This window comes from Schistocerca serialis, chromosome 1 (assembly GCF_023864345.2).
Source record: "Schistocerca serialis cubense isolate TAMUIC-IGC-003099 chromosome 1, iqSchSeri2.2, whole genome shotgun sequence".
NCBI lineage: Eukaryota > Metazoa > Arthropoda > Insecta > Orthoptera > Acrididae > Schistocerca > Schistocerca serialis.
In genome coordinates this window covers 177,681,871-177,701,304 of record NC_064638.1, presented here as the reverse complement: position 1 = coordinate 177,701,304, position 19,434 = coordinate 177,681,871, and the positions used below count along the sequence as shown (strand labels likewise).

Below are 19,434 nucleotides of genomic sequence, written 5' to 3'. Positions count from 1 at the left end.
TGACCTAAACAAATATTAAAATGTGAAAGAGTCGCTGCTTCTCTGTTTAAAGCTAAATTAGTTCTTACACACGTATCGAAACTTGTGCATCTTGAGTTCAAAAATGGCTCTGAGCATTATGGGACTCAACTTCTAAGGTCATAAGTCCCCTAGAACTTAGAACTACTTAAACCTCACTAACCTAAGGACACCACACACATCCATGCCCGAGGCAGGATTCGAACCTGCGACCGTAGCGGTCGCGCAGTTCCAGACTGTAGCGCCTAGAACCACTCGGCCACCCCGGCAGGCACATCTTGAGTGATGCATTTTTTGCCAGCATTTATATCGCAACTAAGTGTCTTTGAAACAATTACTGCAAATGCGACAGAACATTAAATAGCTAGTTATCAGGAACCTTATCTGCACTTCAGGGGACTGCATGTAGTCTGTTTCGACGAGAAAGATACTTGTGCAAGCTTACCGACAATGAATTTAGGGAATAGTGTCGCAAATGCTTGTCGATTTCCTAGAAGATTTACAATCATAGAAAAGAAAGAAAGCATACAAAATATTTCAGAAGCATTAAATTCTTTGTTACCATTCTCAGGAGCAAAACTACAAGAGAGGTTGTAAATTACATTCCTTAAGCGAATAGAGGTAGTGTTATGGTTATGTGGGCATTTACAATTTTGTGTTGACCTCAAAGTTCCCTCCGTCACACAGTAACAATAAATTGCATAAGCTTCACAACCAGAAATAAGTAAATAATTGTTAATCATGTACAAACCGATCGAAACCTTTTGCCTAAAGTATACATAGCGTGAGATACATGCAGATGTCTGCAGGCATGCATAATTTCTTTGTTCCAAAGCCAGAATTCTCCACCCATGTGTTACAGGAATCCTTGCTGAAAATTGTGGAATGGCTGTAAATAAAACACACAAGGTTTTTTCAAAAATTAACTTTATAGTTTATTTTGAAGAAAACTTTTAAAGACTACAAGGATAAAGATTTGAGATTTCAGAATTTAGTCTTAAGTACTTCAGCGTACAGTACAACACTTACTAAAGTACACATATTTACACAAGCAGTTAGAAAGCACATTGAAAGAGCTCTGTTAGGAGAGAAGGTGGAAAAATGTGAGTGCTGAGGGACGAACACAGGAAGCGCATACGAAGAGTCTGAGAAAGGCGACAGGTGGAGAGACAACAAAGACGGAGAGCCGGCGAGCGAGACAGCTGCCGACAGGGGGTTGGAGGGAGGGATGGAGGAGCCGGGGACGCGCCAGAAACATTGTGTTCCCTGCTGTCTGTCACCGCGCCAGCACCTCGACGGGTATGCTGTCTTGAATTTAACGGCTATTTTAAGTGTTGTCGCAACTACGTGCTAATTTACTAAACTCCCCACTATGTTTTGTTACAATTTTGCAGACTTCTCTCTTCTTCAGTTCAGTTCTGGTTGAATAACTGCACCATTTTTTAATACTGCACAATTCCTTTCAATTGTATTCAGTTAGGGATATTACTCTTTAGTTTTTCTCTGTGTAGTGGCTGACGATACTGCTAGTTTTGGCGTAACTTACTGAAGTCCTCCTTCATTAATGTGAACTTTTCGTTTGTCTTTGTGGACACATCTGACATGAAAAAACAAGGGACCTGCAAAGCTAAAGTGATGTAACGCCGACATGTGAAAGAGAGATACAGCAGACCTATTTCTGCATGCACTATTTAAATTACTGGGCCGTGGAATATATAACATAAAAATCTCCGTACGTGAATGCAGGAGGCCGAGAGAAAGAAATTTAAAAATCTGCATCTGCGTTCTTCAAAAATTTGGAGTAGCTGACTCATGTATGTGGACGAAAGCAAAAGAAAAATTTGAATGAAAAGAGGAGGCGGCTACAGTATGGTTTATGGGCTGAAGACAATGAGTAAAGACTGGAATGTTAGATCTGCTAGCCAAACCCCATGCGACATCGAAGTATTAGATAATTTTTACTTACACACAGTTTGTTAAAATGGCTAATGCGAGACGAGAAAGCAGAGAGAGAGAGATGCTAGGTAAGGGTGACGATTAGAAGATACGGATAAATGATACTTGTTGACTTATCAGATGCGTGATTGACAAAGGCAGGCTGCGTTCAATTTTGCTTCGTTCTAGACACAAAGGTATCAATGAAGAACTGAAACCACCGATGCAATGAGAATCTTTTGCTGTCCATAACTACTAGGCTTCGCTACTACTGCTAATATCAGTTTCTAAAATACATGTTTTGACATAACTGTTTCCAGCAAAACGAAGTAGTCTCATTAAGACAAAAAAGAACGAAATGAAATATTTGAATATAGAGCTGTGAATATTTTCTTCGGCGTTGCCCCACGATGTGTTTATGCCTGAATAAGCTCACGTGCGATATTTCTTGTGATGGAGAGAGTACGTAATGTAACAATCATTGTTGTCACAAGAATTACTTACGAATGTTCATTGTGAAAGGCATAATCTCTCTTCCTCAACTAAAATGGATGCCTTTTATCAACAGTGGTAAAATAATACAGTAAACTTGTAGCAGTCTCTTTTAGTTCACACGCAGAAGCGAAAAATTTGTACCCTATGTTAGAGCTCCTTTTTACAAGGCGTTATTTCGTACAGTACTTCTCTTTGCTGTCGTTTCACGTTTCTTACTCTTAAGGTATATTACACGCAAAGCGGCATCGAGATGGCAGTCTACAAAATCCTCCTTGTTTATAATGTGTTAGTTTATACTTACCATGAAGATGACGCGATAATGCATTTCATTCATTGCTCTCATTATCATTTTCCCTACAATACACTGTTTTGTTAACGCTCTGAATTCACCAATTCTAGATTAACTGCGAGAAAATGCTCGATGCTCTTAGATGCTGCTTCACACTTAATCATTTCTGCTTCACACTTAATCATTTCTGCTTCACACTTAATCATTTCTAATATTTCGTGCCCCAGATACTTTGCAGCTGCAGGAGAAGAAATAGAAAATTATAGGGTACTAGAGGTCATTAACTGTTGTTGGAAACAAGATAACCATATAAATATCCTCCTCGAAACAGCACACCAGAACTAGAATGCAGCATTCTTAATACCTTCATAGTCGGACAACACCTTGTTATTTCTACATTTGTTACGTTCTACACTAAAAAAAAAAAAAAAGTGATACCTTGAGATTTTAATACCCACAGCTGTTTGAAGAACATCTCTGTATATATCAGCGGCTCCGTAGGGCGATTTTTTCCCTTTATACCAGGTATAGGGTTGCTGTCGTGTTCTCTTAGAAAGGAATTCCCCAGAATTTGAAGTGGCTGCAGATGTTTCCATCAAGAACTCCAATCGGAAGTACATTAGCTTTAATTAATAGGTACCTGCAGAAGAGGAGGGAAGTCTGGTTTTATTTCTGTTTAGTGATACTTTCTCGGACAGAAGGGCTTGATTTTACTGATGTCGGGCGAACTCAACAAGAAGAGAGTTTTGGGCAAATTTCGGTCGACCCTATTACAGCCAACAGATAAAACAGCTCATACGCGAAGAGCAGCTAATCTATCTCGTGTAGTAGTCAGGCAGTCCAAAGTCCCTCAGTTTTGTCTGGAGGGAAATAAATATGTAGCGGAAGTAAATGTTGCCTGCTTGCCTCTTGTAGATAACGAATGTGTGAGACTACGGCATTTAGCGTGGAGAACGGCAGTACTGCGATGAGAGGCGACATTTGGTCAAGGGTCACGGATTGGGATAGGTCAGGAAACCAATTTAATTCACAGAGTAAAGTCCCTATAAGCAGTTACTTGCATTCTAGTCTTCTAAGACAATCTGAAGAATGTCTATCGCTGAATCTTTTGTTATAAACCACTACATGTATCTGCCTCTCCAAAAATATGAATTCAAATACATTTACAAACTAAATCTAACTTTACATTTCTCAATTGCCTATGTACTTTACCAATTAACACATTGAGGACTGAAATGTAAACTAAATATCAATATATCCAACAGTTCAAGTAAATCGGTGTCTTTAAACATCAGAAAATTTTTGTGATGGTATCCGAAAAGAGAAACATGATATTTTGTGCTGGTATCGCCCCCAATGCGTTAATCACCTCTAGCTGAAGTATTCTAATTCAGGTATAGTAGGCCCAACAAATACTATTTTTCTGGACCAATATGCGGTGAAAATAATAATAAATTCTGCTTAACTTTTACAAAAGATATACATATTTATAAAATTAGTAAACATTTTTTTCTTGCACAGCGATTACGCTTAGCCATTGACGACATTTATACAAAATTTGAAATTTGATCCTTCGCTACTAATAAACTCATTTTTTGATGTCTCTCTTGACGTCAAAAAATGAGATTTCCTCGAGAATATCTGTACATCGTTAATCAAACCGTGTTCCATTTCAGTGCCAGACAACGCAGCCGGGGCTTTGTAAGAATAAGCGGTTCTTAAGCAAAGGTGCCGGCCTGTGTCGTCTGTCATCATCAGAGAAGATAAGCCATGATTTTGTGAAGGATCAAACTCCAGATTTTTTTTTTATTTGTGGCAAAATGTTGCTACCCTCAAATTACTTTTGAAAATAGAACTCATCTCTAAAATTAATACGGCTAGGTTGCTGAAAACAGTAATTTAAAACTCTGTGTAGCATCAGAGAAGATAACTGCTTTTGTTCTACAATTTCATCCTATGTCTTAATTTTAGAAACAGCTGTCTCCCTCGTCAGCCTTTCATTATATCAAAACAGTAGAGCTTTTAACAAAAATAAAATATCACAGTAACTACATTAAATATTCGCGTCTAATGACAGAAAATGACGTGAGATAATAAAGATCTGACATCAAAAGTTTCTATAATACAGAATATGTTAAATGTTGAATGGATATGTCTATCATGATATGTATGGGTTTTCTTTTCTGATCATTCTCGTAGGTGAATGCATTTTATAATTTTTAGTTCCTGAGACCACAAATTGAAAGTACAATAAACATCTGAACTCTTGTACCCTTAATAATATTTGTGGTAATAATTTTATTCCCACTTTGCTTAATAGTATTGCTTCTTAATCTCTCTGTACTTCCTACATACAATATATTTAACTCTATACACTTTGACAGTCAATAATGATATGTTTCGTATTAATTACAGCATATTGCTCTTTAGTCTTAATAATGATATGCATAGTTTCATTTTTGTTTTATTTCTGATAAGTAACTTCTTAATTATAGATAGTTAAACACATAAAATTGATATAAACATGTCAGGGAGGTGCCTCTTCAGGGATATCAAAGGGTAAATGCGGTATTGCTTTTCCAGTTACTTGATTATATATTTAATGATGTTACATGAAAACAATAGTATATATTTTTATCATATAAAACACTGTTAACGGAATTAAATCTATCAAAAATAACATAGTTTTCACTGCACATCTCTTAATCAATCATCTTGGCACACTCGCCGCTGACGCGGCTTCTCACTCACACACAACATGCGCAATCTCTCGCAACACTCAGGCACGTTGTTGGTGTTCCTTAAGCTAAGTACTGGGTCGAGGAAATTGTGCGGGAAAATCAGTTACCTCTGTGGTCAGCGCCGGAACTTACGTTCTAGGTTAAGGAGGTAAATGGTCGGAACAATAATTTAAAGCTCTCGTCAAGATTAATCGTGTTTCAACGACAGAATAGATTTAGGATATAAATTTACGCTAAACTGGCGCCAATCGTGCCAGCATTCTCTCAGGATATCATCACAACCTGCGTTTCACGTGTAGATTTATGACTGTCACTCATATTTCTTTTAGTTTAATATCCCACATCTGCTCAAAACTACTAAGCCGTAAAGTGCTCATGGCGATAACTAGATGATTATGAAGTTCAGGCTCCAGGAACATTTAGGAATACGTAAAGATCTGCTAGCAATACCGGCATGGAACTTATGCGTAAATAATTATCTGACAGTTACATTCTTTTCGTATTTTCGGTGAAAAAGTCTATTAACATTTTAACTGGCAAACATAATTGTGAAAATCGCTGAAGCCAGAGAGCTTGCGTGCAGAGGGGCCATAACGTAGATGCGTCGCGCAAATGTTTCATTTAGAATTAAACACTTTTGGATGTAGGAGAAGAAGTGGTTGTAATATGCGATACATTTCGTCTCGGTAAGCAAACGATTTTGAGAATTGTGCATCACGGTTAAAACGACTTGCTGTAATACAACTGAACTTATTGCATGCTTCCCTTAATTACCGGTAGCTGGCGTATTTGCGACAGGCTAAAGTAAACAAGGAATTATATTTATAATACAAAAGCGTCGTTTATTGAGGCTACAGCCAAGGCGATTGTACCTAACTGCCGTGTTCAAAGTCAAGAGACGTATGATTTTCTGACAGACAGTAAATTTTGGCTTCAGTGGACAAGCATACAAGGAATTATCAGAGTGCAGTCTAGCATTGTTTACACTGACTGCAGAATACATCATGATCAATCTGAAACTTATTATTAATGCGGTAGGACGTGTAGCCAGGGAAAAGTGCAACGAACTGCGATACACTTGTACATAAAATAGCTAAATAAATTGAATGGCTACCGAATCTTATCTTACAAATAGTTACGAAAGCGTAGCCAAAACTAGAGAAACAATGCCACGACAGCTGAGATGCACTCATGTAGATCCTCTGCTCAGCCCATTCGGTTTGCATACTGGCGTCAAGACGCTCTGTGAAGACATATATGTATGTATATATATTTAAATAAAAGAGTGATATGTATGTGTATCAGAACGACAACCATCTGGCAGAAGGTCATCTCCGCTTTCGTTTGTCTCCTGCACAGCACGAGCGCGTCTCTTACTTATCGTACTTGACGTAATATCGGGGCTCTAGCGTCAACAATGGAGAGCAACTACATACACTCACGCGCGCGCGCGCACACACACACATACTGTACTATAGTCTACGGCGAACCGAACAGCAGCGGCAGGAAACTCGCAGCCGCCGTGCGGTCAGCTCTGTCGTTAACACCGTGAAACTGGTGGAAGGATTCTGCGCGGTCAGGCTACGTGGCGGCGCATCGGAGCCTCGAGGCCCACCCAGAGACACCTCCCTTGCTGGCGTGGCACGGGACGGGGGCCCAGGCAAACGCCTCAGGTAGCCCGGGCTGGAAGCACGCTTACCCAACTGTGGCAGCCGTGGTCTCTTGGCTCAACTGTCTGTAATCAACCTAGGGGAGAAAGGGTGGATCATTACATTACTGCGTCCCTAAGATTCTGCTTCTAGGTCTTCAGAAACTTGACATTCGAGGAAACTGACGCAGTGTACATAACTGTTGGGAAACATGGAAGTCCTTTTCACAACAGATACAGTCGGCTGTAACCAGTATGGAGCAATTCCCGGAGTAGAATTTGAAGCTCTGGGAGGTGACGACCTGAATGTGAAACGTGTCAAATATGGAACCTAGAAACGAACAGAATTGTTGTTACAGATAAAATACGTATGAAACTGTGGGAAGACCACAGAGACGTGAAAAGAAGGAAAGATAATCAACACACACAAGACAGATGACAAAAACGTCCGAAGTAGTTACAGAGGGAAGCCATGACTGAACCCCGCACAGAAAATACACCTCAAAGTGATTGAAAAAAAGAATCCATTATTTAGCTGCAATGATACTGATGAAGCCCCAGAGCAACTGTATAAAAGACGAATGTGTATAGATGCAATGTGTGGAATTAAAACGTATAGTAGACCAACAGAGAATGGAATCTTTCTGTCTGTAGGCTATGTTTATATTATGAAAACGTTCACGACCCAGTAAGGCAAAATACTGTGGTATATAAAAGAAAAAGTTTATGTAATTCGGTTTAACTTCAATTTTATTTATAAGAAACTGTCAGCCTCGATTGCACTAATGAAACCATCCTTTACCTAGGTTTCAGCTCAAATAATTGAGCTTTCTTCAGAAGATATTCCTGAATCTATAATTTGTCTAAGAGGGCATGGTCTAGAAATAAAACTGAAACAGCCTGAATGTTGCTCCAATGTTGAAAGTACAAAAATAACTTCAATTTATTACATCCCAATATGATAAAACGGGTAGAGTATTTAGAAACATAAGTTGCAAAAGTCCATAGTAGTCAGTCAAGTACTAAGACAAGACTGTGGACTGTCTCCTTTATTATTTGACATGAACATAGACATGAACCTGAATACAAATGGAATGTACTTGGGCATTGGAATGGTATTATGACAAACTTACCCGCAGGGGATCAGGTGCTAATAGTGGTTTTAAAAAACAGAATGAATAAAATGCTAAGAATGTATAACGTGAACATGTCGACTATCAAATTCAAAACAATGATCATGTAAGGGAAATATGTGAAGAGGGCTAATATAATGAAAAAGAAGTACGTTATACAGCACACAAATTCATTTAAATATTTGGGTTGCAATACGTCTGTTAACGGGTGAAACGCTCGAGTAGAAGACAATATCCAGAAATGCAACAAACTAATTATATCCATTAATAGGCATTCTGGGAATATTTTATAAACGTAATGGGCATTATATCCAAATCTGCTCTGTTTCATGGAAGCGAGGTTAGGAAAACATTATGAAACATGATAACACAGGGCAAGGAATATTAGAAATGAAGTTTCATCAGATAACATAAGTGATGATATCCACACATTAATAAAATTAGTGATGAAATACGAAACTACCAAAGGCACCATGTGACCCAAGATCGTCTCCTGTGGCAACACATAGAGGGATGAGCTGTTAGCTGACCGCACTCAAAGTGGAGCGTGCAGTTCCGTTTAGAAACGCTCTCTTTTCAACCCAAGGCTGTTTAAAATAAGATGATATTGCTATATTTTACCGATGAAATATCAGGAAGGATGAGTTCTTCCTGAATGAATAAGTGAGACTGGGAGACTGATAAATCGTTCAAGTACAGCGCACCTTATCCTGATGAAGGCAAATGTCAAAAACAAACCACAGAAAGGAGACCAGAAGATCACGAATTAAGAACAATTCACAAAGTGGATCAGAACCAAAACGCTACTGTGAAGAAACCCTAGTCGCGCGATAGAATGCACTCCCTAAAGAGACTGTCTAATTTATTCCAAGTTAACTTCGCTGTGTCTTATTTCTATCACGATGAACACAAGAATATAGCGCACCTTATCCTGATGAAGGCAAATGTCAAAAACAAACCACAGAAAGGAGACCAGAAGATCACGAATTAAGAACAATTCACAAAGTGGATCAGAACCAAAACGCTACTGTGAAGAAACCCTAGTCGCGCGATAGAATGCACTCCCTAAAGAGACTGTCTAATTTATTCCAAGTTAACTTCGCTGTGTCTTATTTCTATCACGATGAACACAAGAATATAGCGTAACCTGTCAAAATTGTAAACATCAATGTGGAACGTGGAACACCTTCGCCGGTCTAACATTCACGTAACAGGTTCAAATGAGGAGGAGACAGCTGTATTTTGGCCAAATGAAGGCTGAATACTGTACATGGACGTACTTTTACGAAACTCTGAATGATTCATAGCACCTTCTCAAAAAAAAAATTGTGATGAAGGGCGATCCGAAGGTAGAAAAGGGTGAAATGGAATTAAAAAGTCACGGTTTTAATTGTTTCGTAACTACATTCTAAGCAATTTAAGTATCAGGCAGTGAAGGAAGCCAAATTGAAATTCAGAACAGGAGCGAAACCATAAGTGGAAACAGATATCAGTATTAACGCTTGCAGATGACATTCTCCTCCGGCACAAAGTAAGTAAATAGTAATAATTAGTTTTGAATTGAACGACAGCTTGCTTAGCACTGAGTTTAAGTGAACAAAACGAAGAAATAAGCATTGAAGAGAAGTACAACTGTAGTAACGAGTTATCATTCTTGGGTGCAATACTGCCATAGAAGTACGAACACTAAAGCGAGCAGAAGAACAACGACAGAAAGTAGCATAGGCGAGGAGAAATGCTTTCTTCAACAAGAGAAACCTGCACGTTGGCCTAGTAATATGACGATTTTCTGACGTATGCGGTAGGAAGGAGAGGGAAATGAACTGAAAATTTTTCAAATATGTTGCTGAAGAATGGGTATTCGTTACCACATGGTGGGGAATAAATGTTAAGGCGACCACAGTCACTTACCTGGGCAGTAGAAGAAGCACTCGAGGGGAGAAGTCGTGGGGGACTAGAATACATGTTACAAACTATTGAGAAGAGTTGCAATTCCATACCAAAATGGAAAGGAGGTAACTCTTCTGTAATAAGTGACTTCTGGTTACTCGATTCCCTTGCCCGCACAGCTGTGTTAGTTGGGAATTATATTAACGCAAGTACAATCGTTTTCGGAAGAATTAAACACAATCTTGCGCACCTTTCAGAGGGGATGGGATGAAAGTTTTGCGAAATCGATTGCATATTATCTGATAAAGCTCCAAAAGAACAGAACTGTACGGGCAAGCTAACTGAATGAACGGAAGTCAGTTGTCGGGGGGCGTTGGGTCCGAGAGGTATTGAGATATGAGGAAGTGGAATGAACCAGAAGCAGTGTTCCTCAAGGTAATTGAGGACTTTCGTGACCTGGTTTGTTCCGGAAATTGTAGACTTGAGGGAGCTCCACTTGCTACGCCCTTCCCGAGGTGACAATTTCCGGCGGCAGGGGAAACGCGAGCTTCCACCAAAGGCTGAGAATTCGGCGGAGCCTGTTGGGCCATTGCTAACCACGACCCGTGCCAGCGCACCCTATACTTATCAACAGCTTCCAATATGGACTATAAAAAATATGGTATCTTATATTAACAGCCGTACTTCATCATGGACCAATATGATCCACACGTTGGGACCAGGTTCTGCTGCGCCGAGCTGTCGTGCTGCGTTCCCGGCCGCGTGGGCCCCTACCTCGCATGTTGGCCTGTCACGTGACACTCCTGACGCCGTTCCTGCCTATGGGAGTTGTCATCCAAACAAATGACACTCTGGTACTCGCATCGGGGGCAGCGAGTGGGTCTGTCGTCGTTTGGCATCTCCAACAGCTACCTGCGCTTTGTGCTGCGAACGTGTCGTGAGGAAACGTAAACAAACTCGTGCTCTGAAATAGTAATTGACTGCTGCATCCCGATGTATTTTGAGGTCGGACACTCGCTTTAAAAATTGTTGGGCTATACTAGGGTAGGCTTCTTACTGTCACTGTCACTAGTTCGAATACACCCAAGAGTACTCTGTTGTCTGCATTAAGGAGCAGATTTGTAGATTACAAAATACTGTACATTCACGTTGAGTAATGGCCAATATAGTTCTAATTTGGGATAATTAGGATTTCTGCTGCTATTTTCCAACGAATATAATTCAGAAACAACTGTATCGAGTGTTACTTTTGAGCTGTATTGCAGTGCTCCAGATAGGTTGCTGAGTCTTGCAAAATAGTCTGTTTTCCCCAATGTCCTGTCTCGAGGCACTGTTTGACTGCTATTTTTACTAAAGCATCGAGAGCGGAAACGGAAGGTCCAGTGCTTTGACGTCGTCACGCCGTGCGTCTCGGCGGGTGTAAACTTTTGTGATAGTTAACCTCAGCAAGGCGTGCGTCTTTGGTGTCGATCGCATCTCGTGGTGGGATAACCGTGACAGCTACTGTATTAGAAGCGATAAAATCTCCTCGCATACACATACTATGTGGTTTCTTTGTTTTAAGTTTTGCTTCGTGTGAGCGAAACATTCCTTTTGCGGAGAAAACTGCAATTGGCTGCATTCTGCAGCAGTGGCTTCAGCCAGAGGAATTTAGTCAGGATTTCCTTCTTCAGCAAAACCGAGCACACTTTTTTTTTTACTCGCCGTTGAACTGATAACCGATTGACTTAGACACCTTTTTGCACTTCGACGCCGCCCTCACTGCCAACTCTAAACCTCAAACAATGTTACGGTATTGCCAATAAAAAGAACGTTTGATTACGAGTATCATTTGATTGCGATTAAGATTTCTATTACGTCCCGTCATCATCCCATGCTTCCCACTCTTGTGTAATTGCTAGTGCGTAGGGTTTACCGTGTTCGGCGTGAGAATGAGTACGGAGGGTTTTATTTGCGTGCTGTTCCCCGTAAATTTCGTCAGCAACTCCTTTGTTACAACTCTTAACAAGTTATTTAGCGGCAGACGTCAGCAATTATCTGGACCAAACATCCATCTACGAAGATGGTACAAGTACAAGCACTCTCAGCTGAAGGACTCGATATGTTTTGTGATGTTCAAAGCAACACTAGCGATATGCGAAACATTTTGTACTAACTTCAAGGGCCGTGCTGTTCATGGGGTGGTGTGCGATGTAGCTTTCACTTTCTGCGCGAAATGGTGCACGGAATTTGTGTTGACGAGTGACATCGTCGGTGCTTCGTTCCTCTAGTGTGCCACGGCAAGCGCATACATTTAAGAAATGCAGAATTCGTGACAAAAGTCTGTGTAAGAGCGACAGCTTTTCGTTAAGAGGATTAGAGCGTCGGACGACCTTTGTTTTGGAACTGTAACAGTTTTCACGCCAGTTGTCTGAAAAACTAGATGTGAACATGAAGTGGTCACAGCTGCCGACCGACAGACGGAAGAACTTCTTGCGTGAGGTTCATCAGGTTTCTGTGCAATGTTGTCATCTTCAGAGCCACGGCGTTTTATCTCCAGTTTCGTTTTGGCGCTCAGGGCAGCAGATTTAGAATCGCCAACAGTTCCTTGTGCACGTAGTGGCATACTAATGTTTCATTTCCTCTCGTGATGCTCCGCAAACATTTTTTTTTTCCAGAGGTACGTGTGACTATAGCAATTTGAATGGAACGGTGCGGGAGTGGCTCACACTGTTTAGAGGTCTGAGCGAGTGTCTCCGCCAGCTGGGACACGCCCCAGACCGTCTGTCTCCATAGTAGTCACGCGCAGCCATCAGAGGCGAACGACGCCAGGGCGGCGGCAGAACCTGGTACCACGCCCACGCACGCGGGGCACCTCCCCCACAGCCCCCTCGGCGGAGGCAGCCGGGGCGCCGGCGGGGGTGCATCCCGGCTGCATCCGCCCTTGCCTCCTACTTACTACCTACCCACCCAACTCACATCGTCTTCCTTCCGATAGTTCCGGCGACCATCACCAGGCAACCAAATACGCGCTTCTGGTCGCAGTCGGAAACGAGCTACCTTTACGCGAGAAACAAACGCCAAGAAGTGAAAAATTTTGAAGGGGGAGAAACGGGGCCGCTTTTCCCCGGCAGTTTCTTCCCCTTCCGTCTCTGACACTCTTAGAAACAGTACAACATTCCTAGAATAATCCAACAGCACGTTCAAAGTCAATGCGTACGACAGAAAGCTCAAGTACTCGTAAGACTTCACCGTCTCATTTGTGCCGTGCCTGATGTTACCTAAAGTTTTAATTTTAGCTATAAACGCGGGAATTAAATTCTCATTACAATTTCCAGCGGCAGTCTGCACGTATTATTGCTTTGGTATTGCATCACAGAACATGGGAAACCTAATAATCGCGTATTCCGTGGTGCCATTTGGTGAAACGAATCAACGCGCTAATTGGTGACTACCGTAGGAAAGAAAGCAACTTTACAATTAATTTTTTTTCCTTAAAAACAGTGAGCACATGAACCTGAGGGCTCAAAACTATAATAGTTATTACACTTTTTTTTAGCAGTGTTCTTTTTCCACCTGTCCCGCAGTCACATAAAGCATCGGTGGCGAATTGTTCGGCTCTTTCTTGTTGTACAGTCTGTGGTAACTGAAGGTTAAAGAGTGTGGAGGAATGTACAAAACGAAAAACGACGTCTTCCTTACGACTGGTAGCATAGACTCTGCTGTCGCCTGAACACTCAGCTCTCGGTTGCTCAGTATCTGACCGTCAGTACTGTGCTGTGTGTTTGCAGAGTCTGCGGGTCCAGCAGTGGTAGATTCTACGCGCGACTGCCAGATGGCGACAACCTCGTCCACGGCCCGGGGCGACGTCCGTTCTTTTCTCGCGGCCGTCTCCGGAACGCTCGGTGACTGCCGTCGCGCAGGGCCGCCTCAGCTCGAGAGCCCCGCAGGTGCCTCCGCGGGCCGCTGGCGCGTGCGCAGTGCCGGGTGCTGGCGGCGGGCGGGCGCTCACTCCTCGGGCCAGCCCAGGTCCTCGCCCACGAGCTCGTAGAAGCGCTGGTTGTGTTCGCTGAAGAAGCGCCGCAGCTTGGCGACGACCCGCGGGTCGACTCGCGGGTGGCGGCGCCCCTTGCTGTCGCGCAGGCACTTGTCGGCCGTCTCGTTGCGCAGGCAGTAGAAGCCCTTGGTGCGGTTGAAGTAGAAGTTGTGGTGGCCGATGCGCGGCTCCAGGCCCAGGAAGCGCTCGATGCGCCGCAGCTGCGACACCGGGTCCTCTATCAGCTGGTCGCCGTTCACCACCAGGATCTGGCCGCGGTCGAACACCTGCGGAACCAAAAAAAAAAAAAAAAAGCCGTGTCTTACTCAGTACCTCCCAGAATAGAATTATCCATCATTTTGATTTGCAGCTCCTTGTATTGGCCGTGTTTGCAGTTAAAATTGTTGGACGTGAGGTCCGCCAGTTGTGCACTCACAGATGTTCTTTTGGCGACTCCCACAAATTCAGAATCAGAAGAAAAAGCTATTTAGGTGGAGACTGGTCGACTTGTATGTGTGAAGCAAGAGATCGAGTATGTATGCGTTAAGCGAGAATCGCCGGATGTGCAGGAGTGGGAGGTGCCCGACGATCGGAATGATGCGCAGGATCCACTAAGCGACGACAAAGAGGGTTATTCGTCAGGGAACTTCATCGGATGTAGCACATTCTATATTGAGAAGACTGAGGACGAGGAAATTAAGCAGTGAGAGAGGACCAAGTGGAGTACCTCAGCCATGCAGTAGAATCGACAAGTAGTGGCAGTGAACCCAAAAGAATAAATAAAAACGAAAACCCACTGATGATGGCACAGTGGTGCCGAAACATGTTTGGGTGCTGAGAAAAACGGTGTTTTGCATAAATGGCGGACCTCACATCCAACAGAATAGAATTACTCATTAATGCATGATGGCGCAGTTTAAAATAGCCCGCCTCACCCACAGTCTAATAAATACAGTCACAACACTGGTTCGAAAATTGTTACAGTTTGACAGCTGGAGCGACACTAGCGCTCCAAGCGGTCAGAAAGCAGTCATACATCGTAAGGATTATCTTTGGTTTTAACTACTTTCTACTTATTATTTATTCCAAGTTTCTGCTACCAGTCACTTTTTATTTTATGCTTAACCTAACATAATGCAACGCGTTTCGAACATGTTCTGTTCATCTTCAGCCGTTTATACATACATACATACGTATAGAGAAATGTTACTTAAAAATAAACCGTCTTAAACTAGATTAATCTAGAACTCTTTGTCCATTGTTTTTTACTGTAGCTGCTGGTGTGGCATTTGGGGGAAAGGGAGGAGGCAGTGTATGGCTAGAACTCGAAATCAGTTATGTCTTCTGCTAGTTTTCTTCCTTGTGGTTGACTATGTATATCACAGCACGTATAGGATGCAGACAGATTTGCATCTGTTATAGAAACCGTAACATATTGATTGGCGACTCCATGGAGTGCTGTGTGCACAACGACCATATATGTTAAATTAAAACTAAGGTCCGCGTTGGCCGTAATATTGATGTTTTATTGATGGCAGAATCGATTTTCGATCACATAGTGATCATCTTCAGTGGTGATATGTACAAATTAAACTCATACACTGGTATCAAGTTATCAATAACCAAAACTGAGAAGTGATCACAGTTGTGATTTGTACATATCAGCACTGATGATGATCACTATGTGATCGAAAATCGATTCTGCCATCAATAAAACATCAATATTACGGCCAACGCTGACTTTCCTATTAATTAAACCATAACATATAATGCAATAAAAAATGAACATGACCCTTCTCTAACTAATACCATGTCACAACAGATAAAAAATAAACTGAACAAACAACATCAAACTACACTCACAACTGACAGTGCCCCAGCAGTCAAATATGTAAAAATGCCATATCTTGGAATAGTATCTCAAATTAGCAAGACTATTCAAAAACACAGAAGTAAAAATTAGCTTCAGCACCAACAACAATCTAAGTAGGAAGCGTACTCACAATATAAAACCACCAGATATAAGTCTTGATGCATCTGGCATTTACAAAATTACCTGCAGCCAGTGTAATAAATATTATATCGTCCAAACAGGCAGAAATTTCAGAACCCGATTCAAACAACATTTACACTGCTACAGGCTTGATAAATGTAACACATCAGCAGTAACAACTCACATTAAAGACACAGGCCACCCTTTGAAAATCGAAGACAACCTCGAAATTTTACACAAAATAGGAAAAAGTAAAAGAATGGATATCATGGAAGAAATGGAAATTTTCATACATAACACAAAGCATGGATATAACATTCTTAATGAAATAACCGAATTCAAAAACTCAGAATTCTTCAACAGTCTTAAGCCAGTTCTAGCTCAATACATTCAAGATAGTCAATGTAAATAATTGACTACAAATCTGTCAGTACCAAGAATATCGATACAAAACCTCGATAATCGATACAGACTCAAATGCTACAGTCCGCCACCTTGTGTTGTGTGTATAACATCGAAGCAATTTGTGCAGTGAATTACGTTGTCAATCAGTAACAAAATATAGTGTGGAATACTGTAATGTCTACAGCTCCGCCATTACAGCAGTGATGCAAGTGAAACAGCAAGACGAGGAAATTGTAAGTGATCAACTGTCATATAAAAGCCTTTCACACTATTTTCGTAACACATAACTGATGGAAATCTATCTGCATCCTATACAGGCTGTAATATACATAGTCAACCACAAGGAAGAAAACCAGCAGAAGACATCACTGATTTCGATTTCTAGCCATACACTGCCCTCCCTCCTGCCCCCCCAAATGCCACACCAGTAGCTACAGTAAAAAAACAATGGACATAGAGTTCTATGTTAATCTAGTTTAAGACGGTTTATTTTTAAGTAACGTTTCTCTATACGTATGTATGTATGTATAAACGGCTGCATTGCATTATGTTAGATTAAACATACAATAAAAAGTGACTGGTAGCAGAAACTTGAAGTACATAAGTATCCCACACAGTCATGGGGCACAAACATAGCCATTATGGCTGAAAATAATTACTTTCTACTTAATTAACAGAATAGTTGTCATATTTTTGCGTTCCCGTGCATTAGTAAGTTACCGAGAGACATGAATTATCGTAAAATACATGTAAAAATAGCCGAATCACACTTATTCAATGACATAAGCTACAACTCATTCATGAAGAAGTGCAGGGTCACAGTTATTGACCTATATGAAATAAAATAGTCATAACTTCTGAATGGTTTGCATTAGGACGTTCAAACTGCACGGCTGCCCGCCAAGCATGATGGGAATGATAAGACGCGTTGATGACATTACGAGAGGATGACAGTCAGATTACTGTACGTGGCTACTGCGTAACGTCAACGATGGTTTGTTGGCTCCTTTCCATTACATCATGAGTGATGAAGCATGGTTTCATCTTTCCGTTCATGTTAATTCACAGAACACGAGGTACTGGGCAACGTAGAACGCTAACACTGTGTGTGAGCAACCACTCCATGATGAAAAAAAATCTGCGTCTGGTGCGGTATAACAGGTGTCCATTCGCTCCAGTACCACTTCACATATTAGTCTAGTCCATGTCACGTCGTGTTGCGGCACTTCTGCGTGCTCACGGGGGCCCTACACAATATTAGGCAAGTGTGCCAGTTTCTTTTGCTCTGCATCTCACAAGCATCCGACGTCTTTTTAAGAGCTAAAGCCACTGATCCGTGGTAAAATTTGCTGTTTTGAAGAGCGCGCCGCAGCGCGTAGTGTAAAGCAGTCGCCCTCCGTTTCTGGCGATGACGCCGCTGTGGCAATCGCAGCTTTGGTGTCTCCCTCGGGTGGGAAAAGAGGAAAAGTTGCCTGTTCACGTGCGTTTAAGGGGCGCTATGAGCTCGGCAGTTGGTCAAGGGTGGCGAGTCTGGTCAGCTGGTCAGCCGGGTCAGTGTGGGACAGTCAGTGTCTGTCTGTCGTCCGGAGTGGTAGGTTGTGTTAGGTTCAAATGGCTCTGAGCACTATGGGACTTAACATCTGAGGTCATGAGTCCCCTAGAACTTAGAACTACTTAAACCTAACCAACCTAAGGACATCACACACATCCATGCCTGAGGCAGGATTCGAACCTGCGACCGTAGCTGTAGCGCGGTTTCAGACTGAAGCGCCTAGAACCGCTCGGCCGCACCGGCCGGCAGTATGTGTTAGGCCGCCAGTCCGCTCGAGTTTGCTCAGTCATTGGCGGTTGGATCGATCGGTTGGTCGGTCACGCACTGAGACACAAGAGGACTTGTCCGTCTTGAGCGTCGGCGCGTGTGAGGTCGACACGTCGGTCCAGTGCGCCGCGCCGTATAGCGAGGGGTAGAGGCTTCGCGGCCGACTCGAGAGCAACATGAGCCAACCCACAACATCGGTCTGGCCGGCACGAGCTGCGACGCTGTGAGACGAGAGATCGGCGCGCCTTCCTGCGTCCGTTGATGCGGCTGGCAGCGGACGGTTCCGGAGAGCGTTTTGGGGGTGCTGCGCCAGTTCTTCGCCAGACATCGCAGTTTATTAGAAGTTAAGTGATTCGTGATATGTTGTTTCATTTACTTGTTAAATTCTACTTGTTTTCTTGGTCAATCTCTCGTCCCCAGCTTGCTCGTCTGTCTCTCATCCGCATTTGTTAGGCAGTTAGTGTCTGTCTGTCCGTCGGTCTGCCAAACGTTAACAGCTGCCTCTTTCATGTTTGTCGGATTCGATGTTAACGAATTTATTGCTTAAGGTGTAAAGGCCGAATTCCTAAAATATGTTTTTATCTTGCCTATCATCTTGCGAGGTGGTATATGTGTAATGTAGAGCATGTTGGCACATTTTATGTAAAACTGCGTTTCATGGATTTTTATTTTAATGGTAATTTTAGTATATAAACTTGCCACCCCCCCCACCGTAAGAGTTCTTTTAAAAACAAGTTGCACTTTCGGTGGCAAATAATTTTAATGTGAGTGTTTTGTACCATTTCCATCCCTTTTAAGGGGTGCATAGTTTATGTGTTTATGTGAGTTGTTCAAATTTTTAGTTTAAAGTAATCTGGTGTGTTGCAGATTTGCACCAGTGTAGTCTTTCAGAGGTTGTTGTGAACGGTCGTGACTGCGGCCGTGTTAAAAGGGACCGGCTGGGTTCTCACCCCGAAGGCTCATACTATAAAAAAAATTGTTATTTCTTCCTCTGAATAAATTGTAACTTGGTATTTACAGGGTGCTTTCTAATTATAATTTTAAATCTGTTTT

At 42.1% G+C, this 19,434-nt stretch overlaps 1 protein-coding gene across 1 annotated transcript in view; it reads right to left on the bottom strand.

Moving 5' to 3' along the window:
• Positions 1-974: 974 nt before the first annotated feature.
• Positions 975-19,434, bottom strand: part of LOC126458367 (heparan sulfate glucosamine 3-O-sulfotransferase 1) — a 145,193-nt gene continuing 126,733 nt past the window's right edge. The window contains exon 5 of the mRNA XM_050095379.1: positions 975-14,451. Within this exon, the coding sequence (XP_049951336.1) occupies positions 14,137-14,451 (315 nt within the window). The 3' untranslated portion in view covers positions 975-14,136. The remainder of the gene's footprint in view (positions 14,452-19,434) is intronic.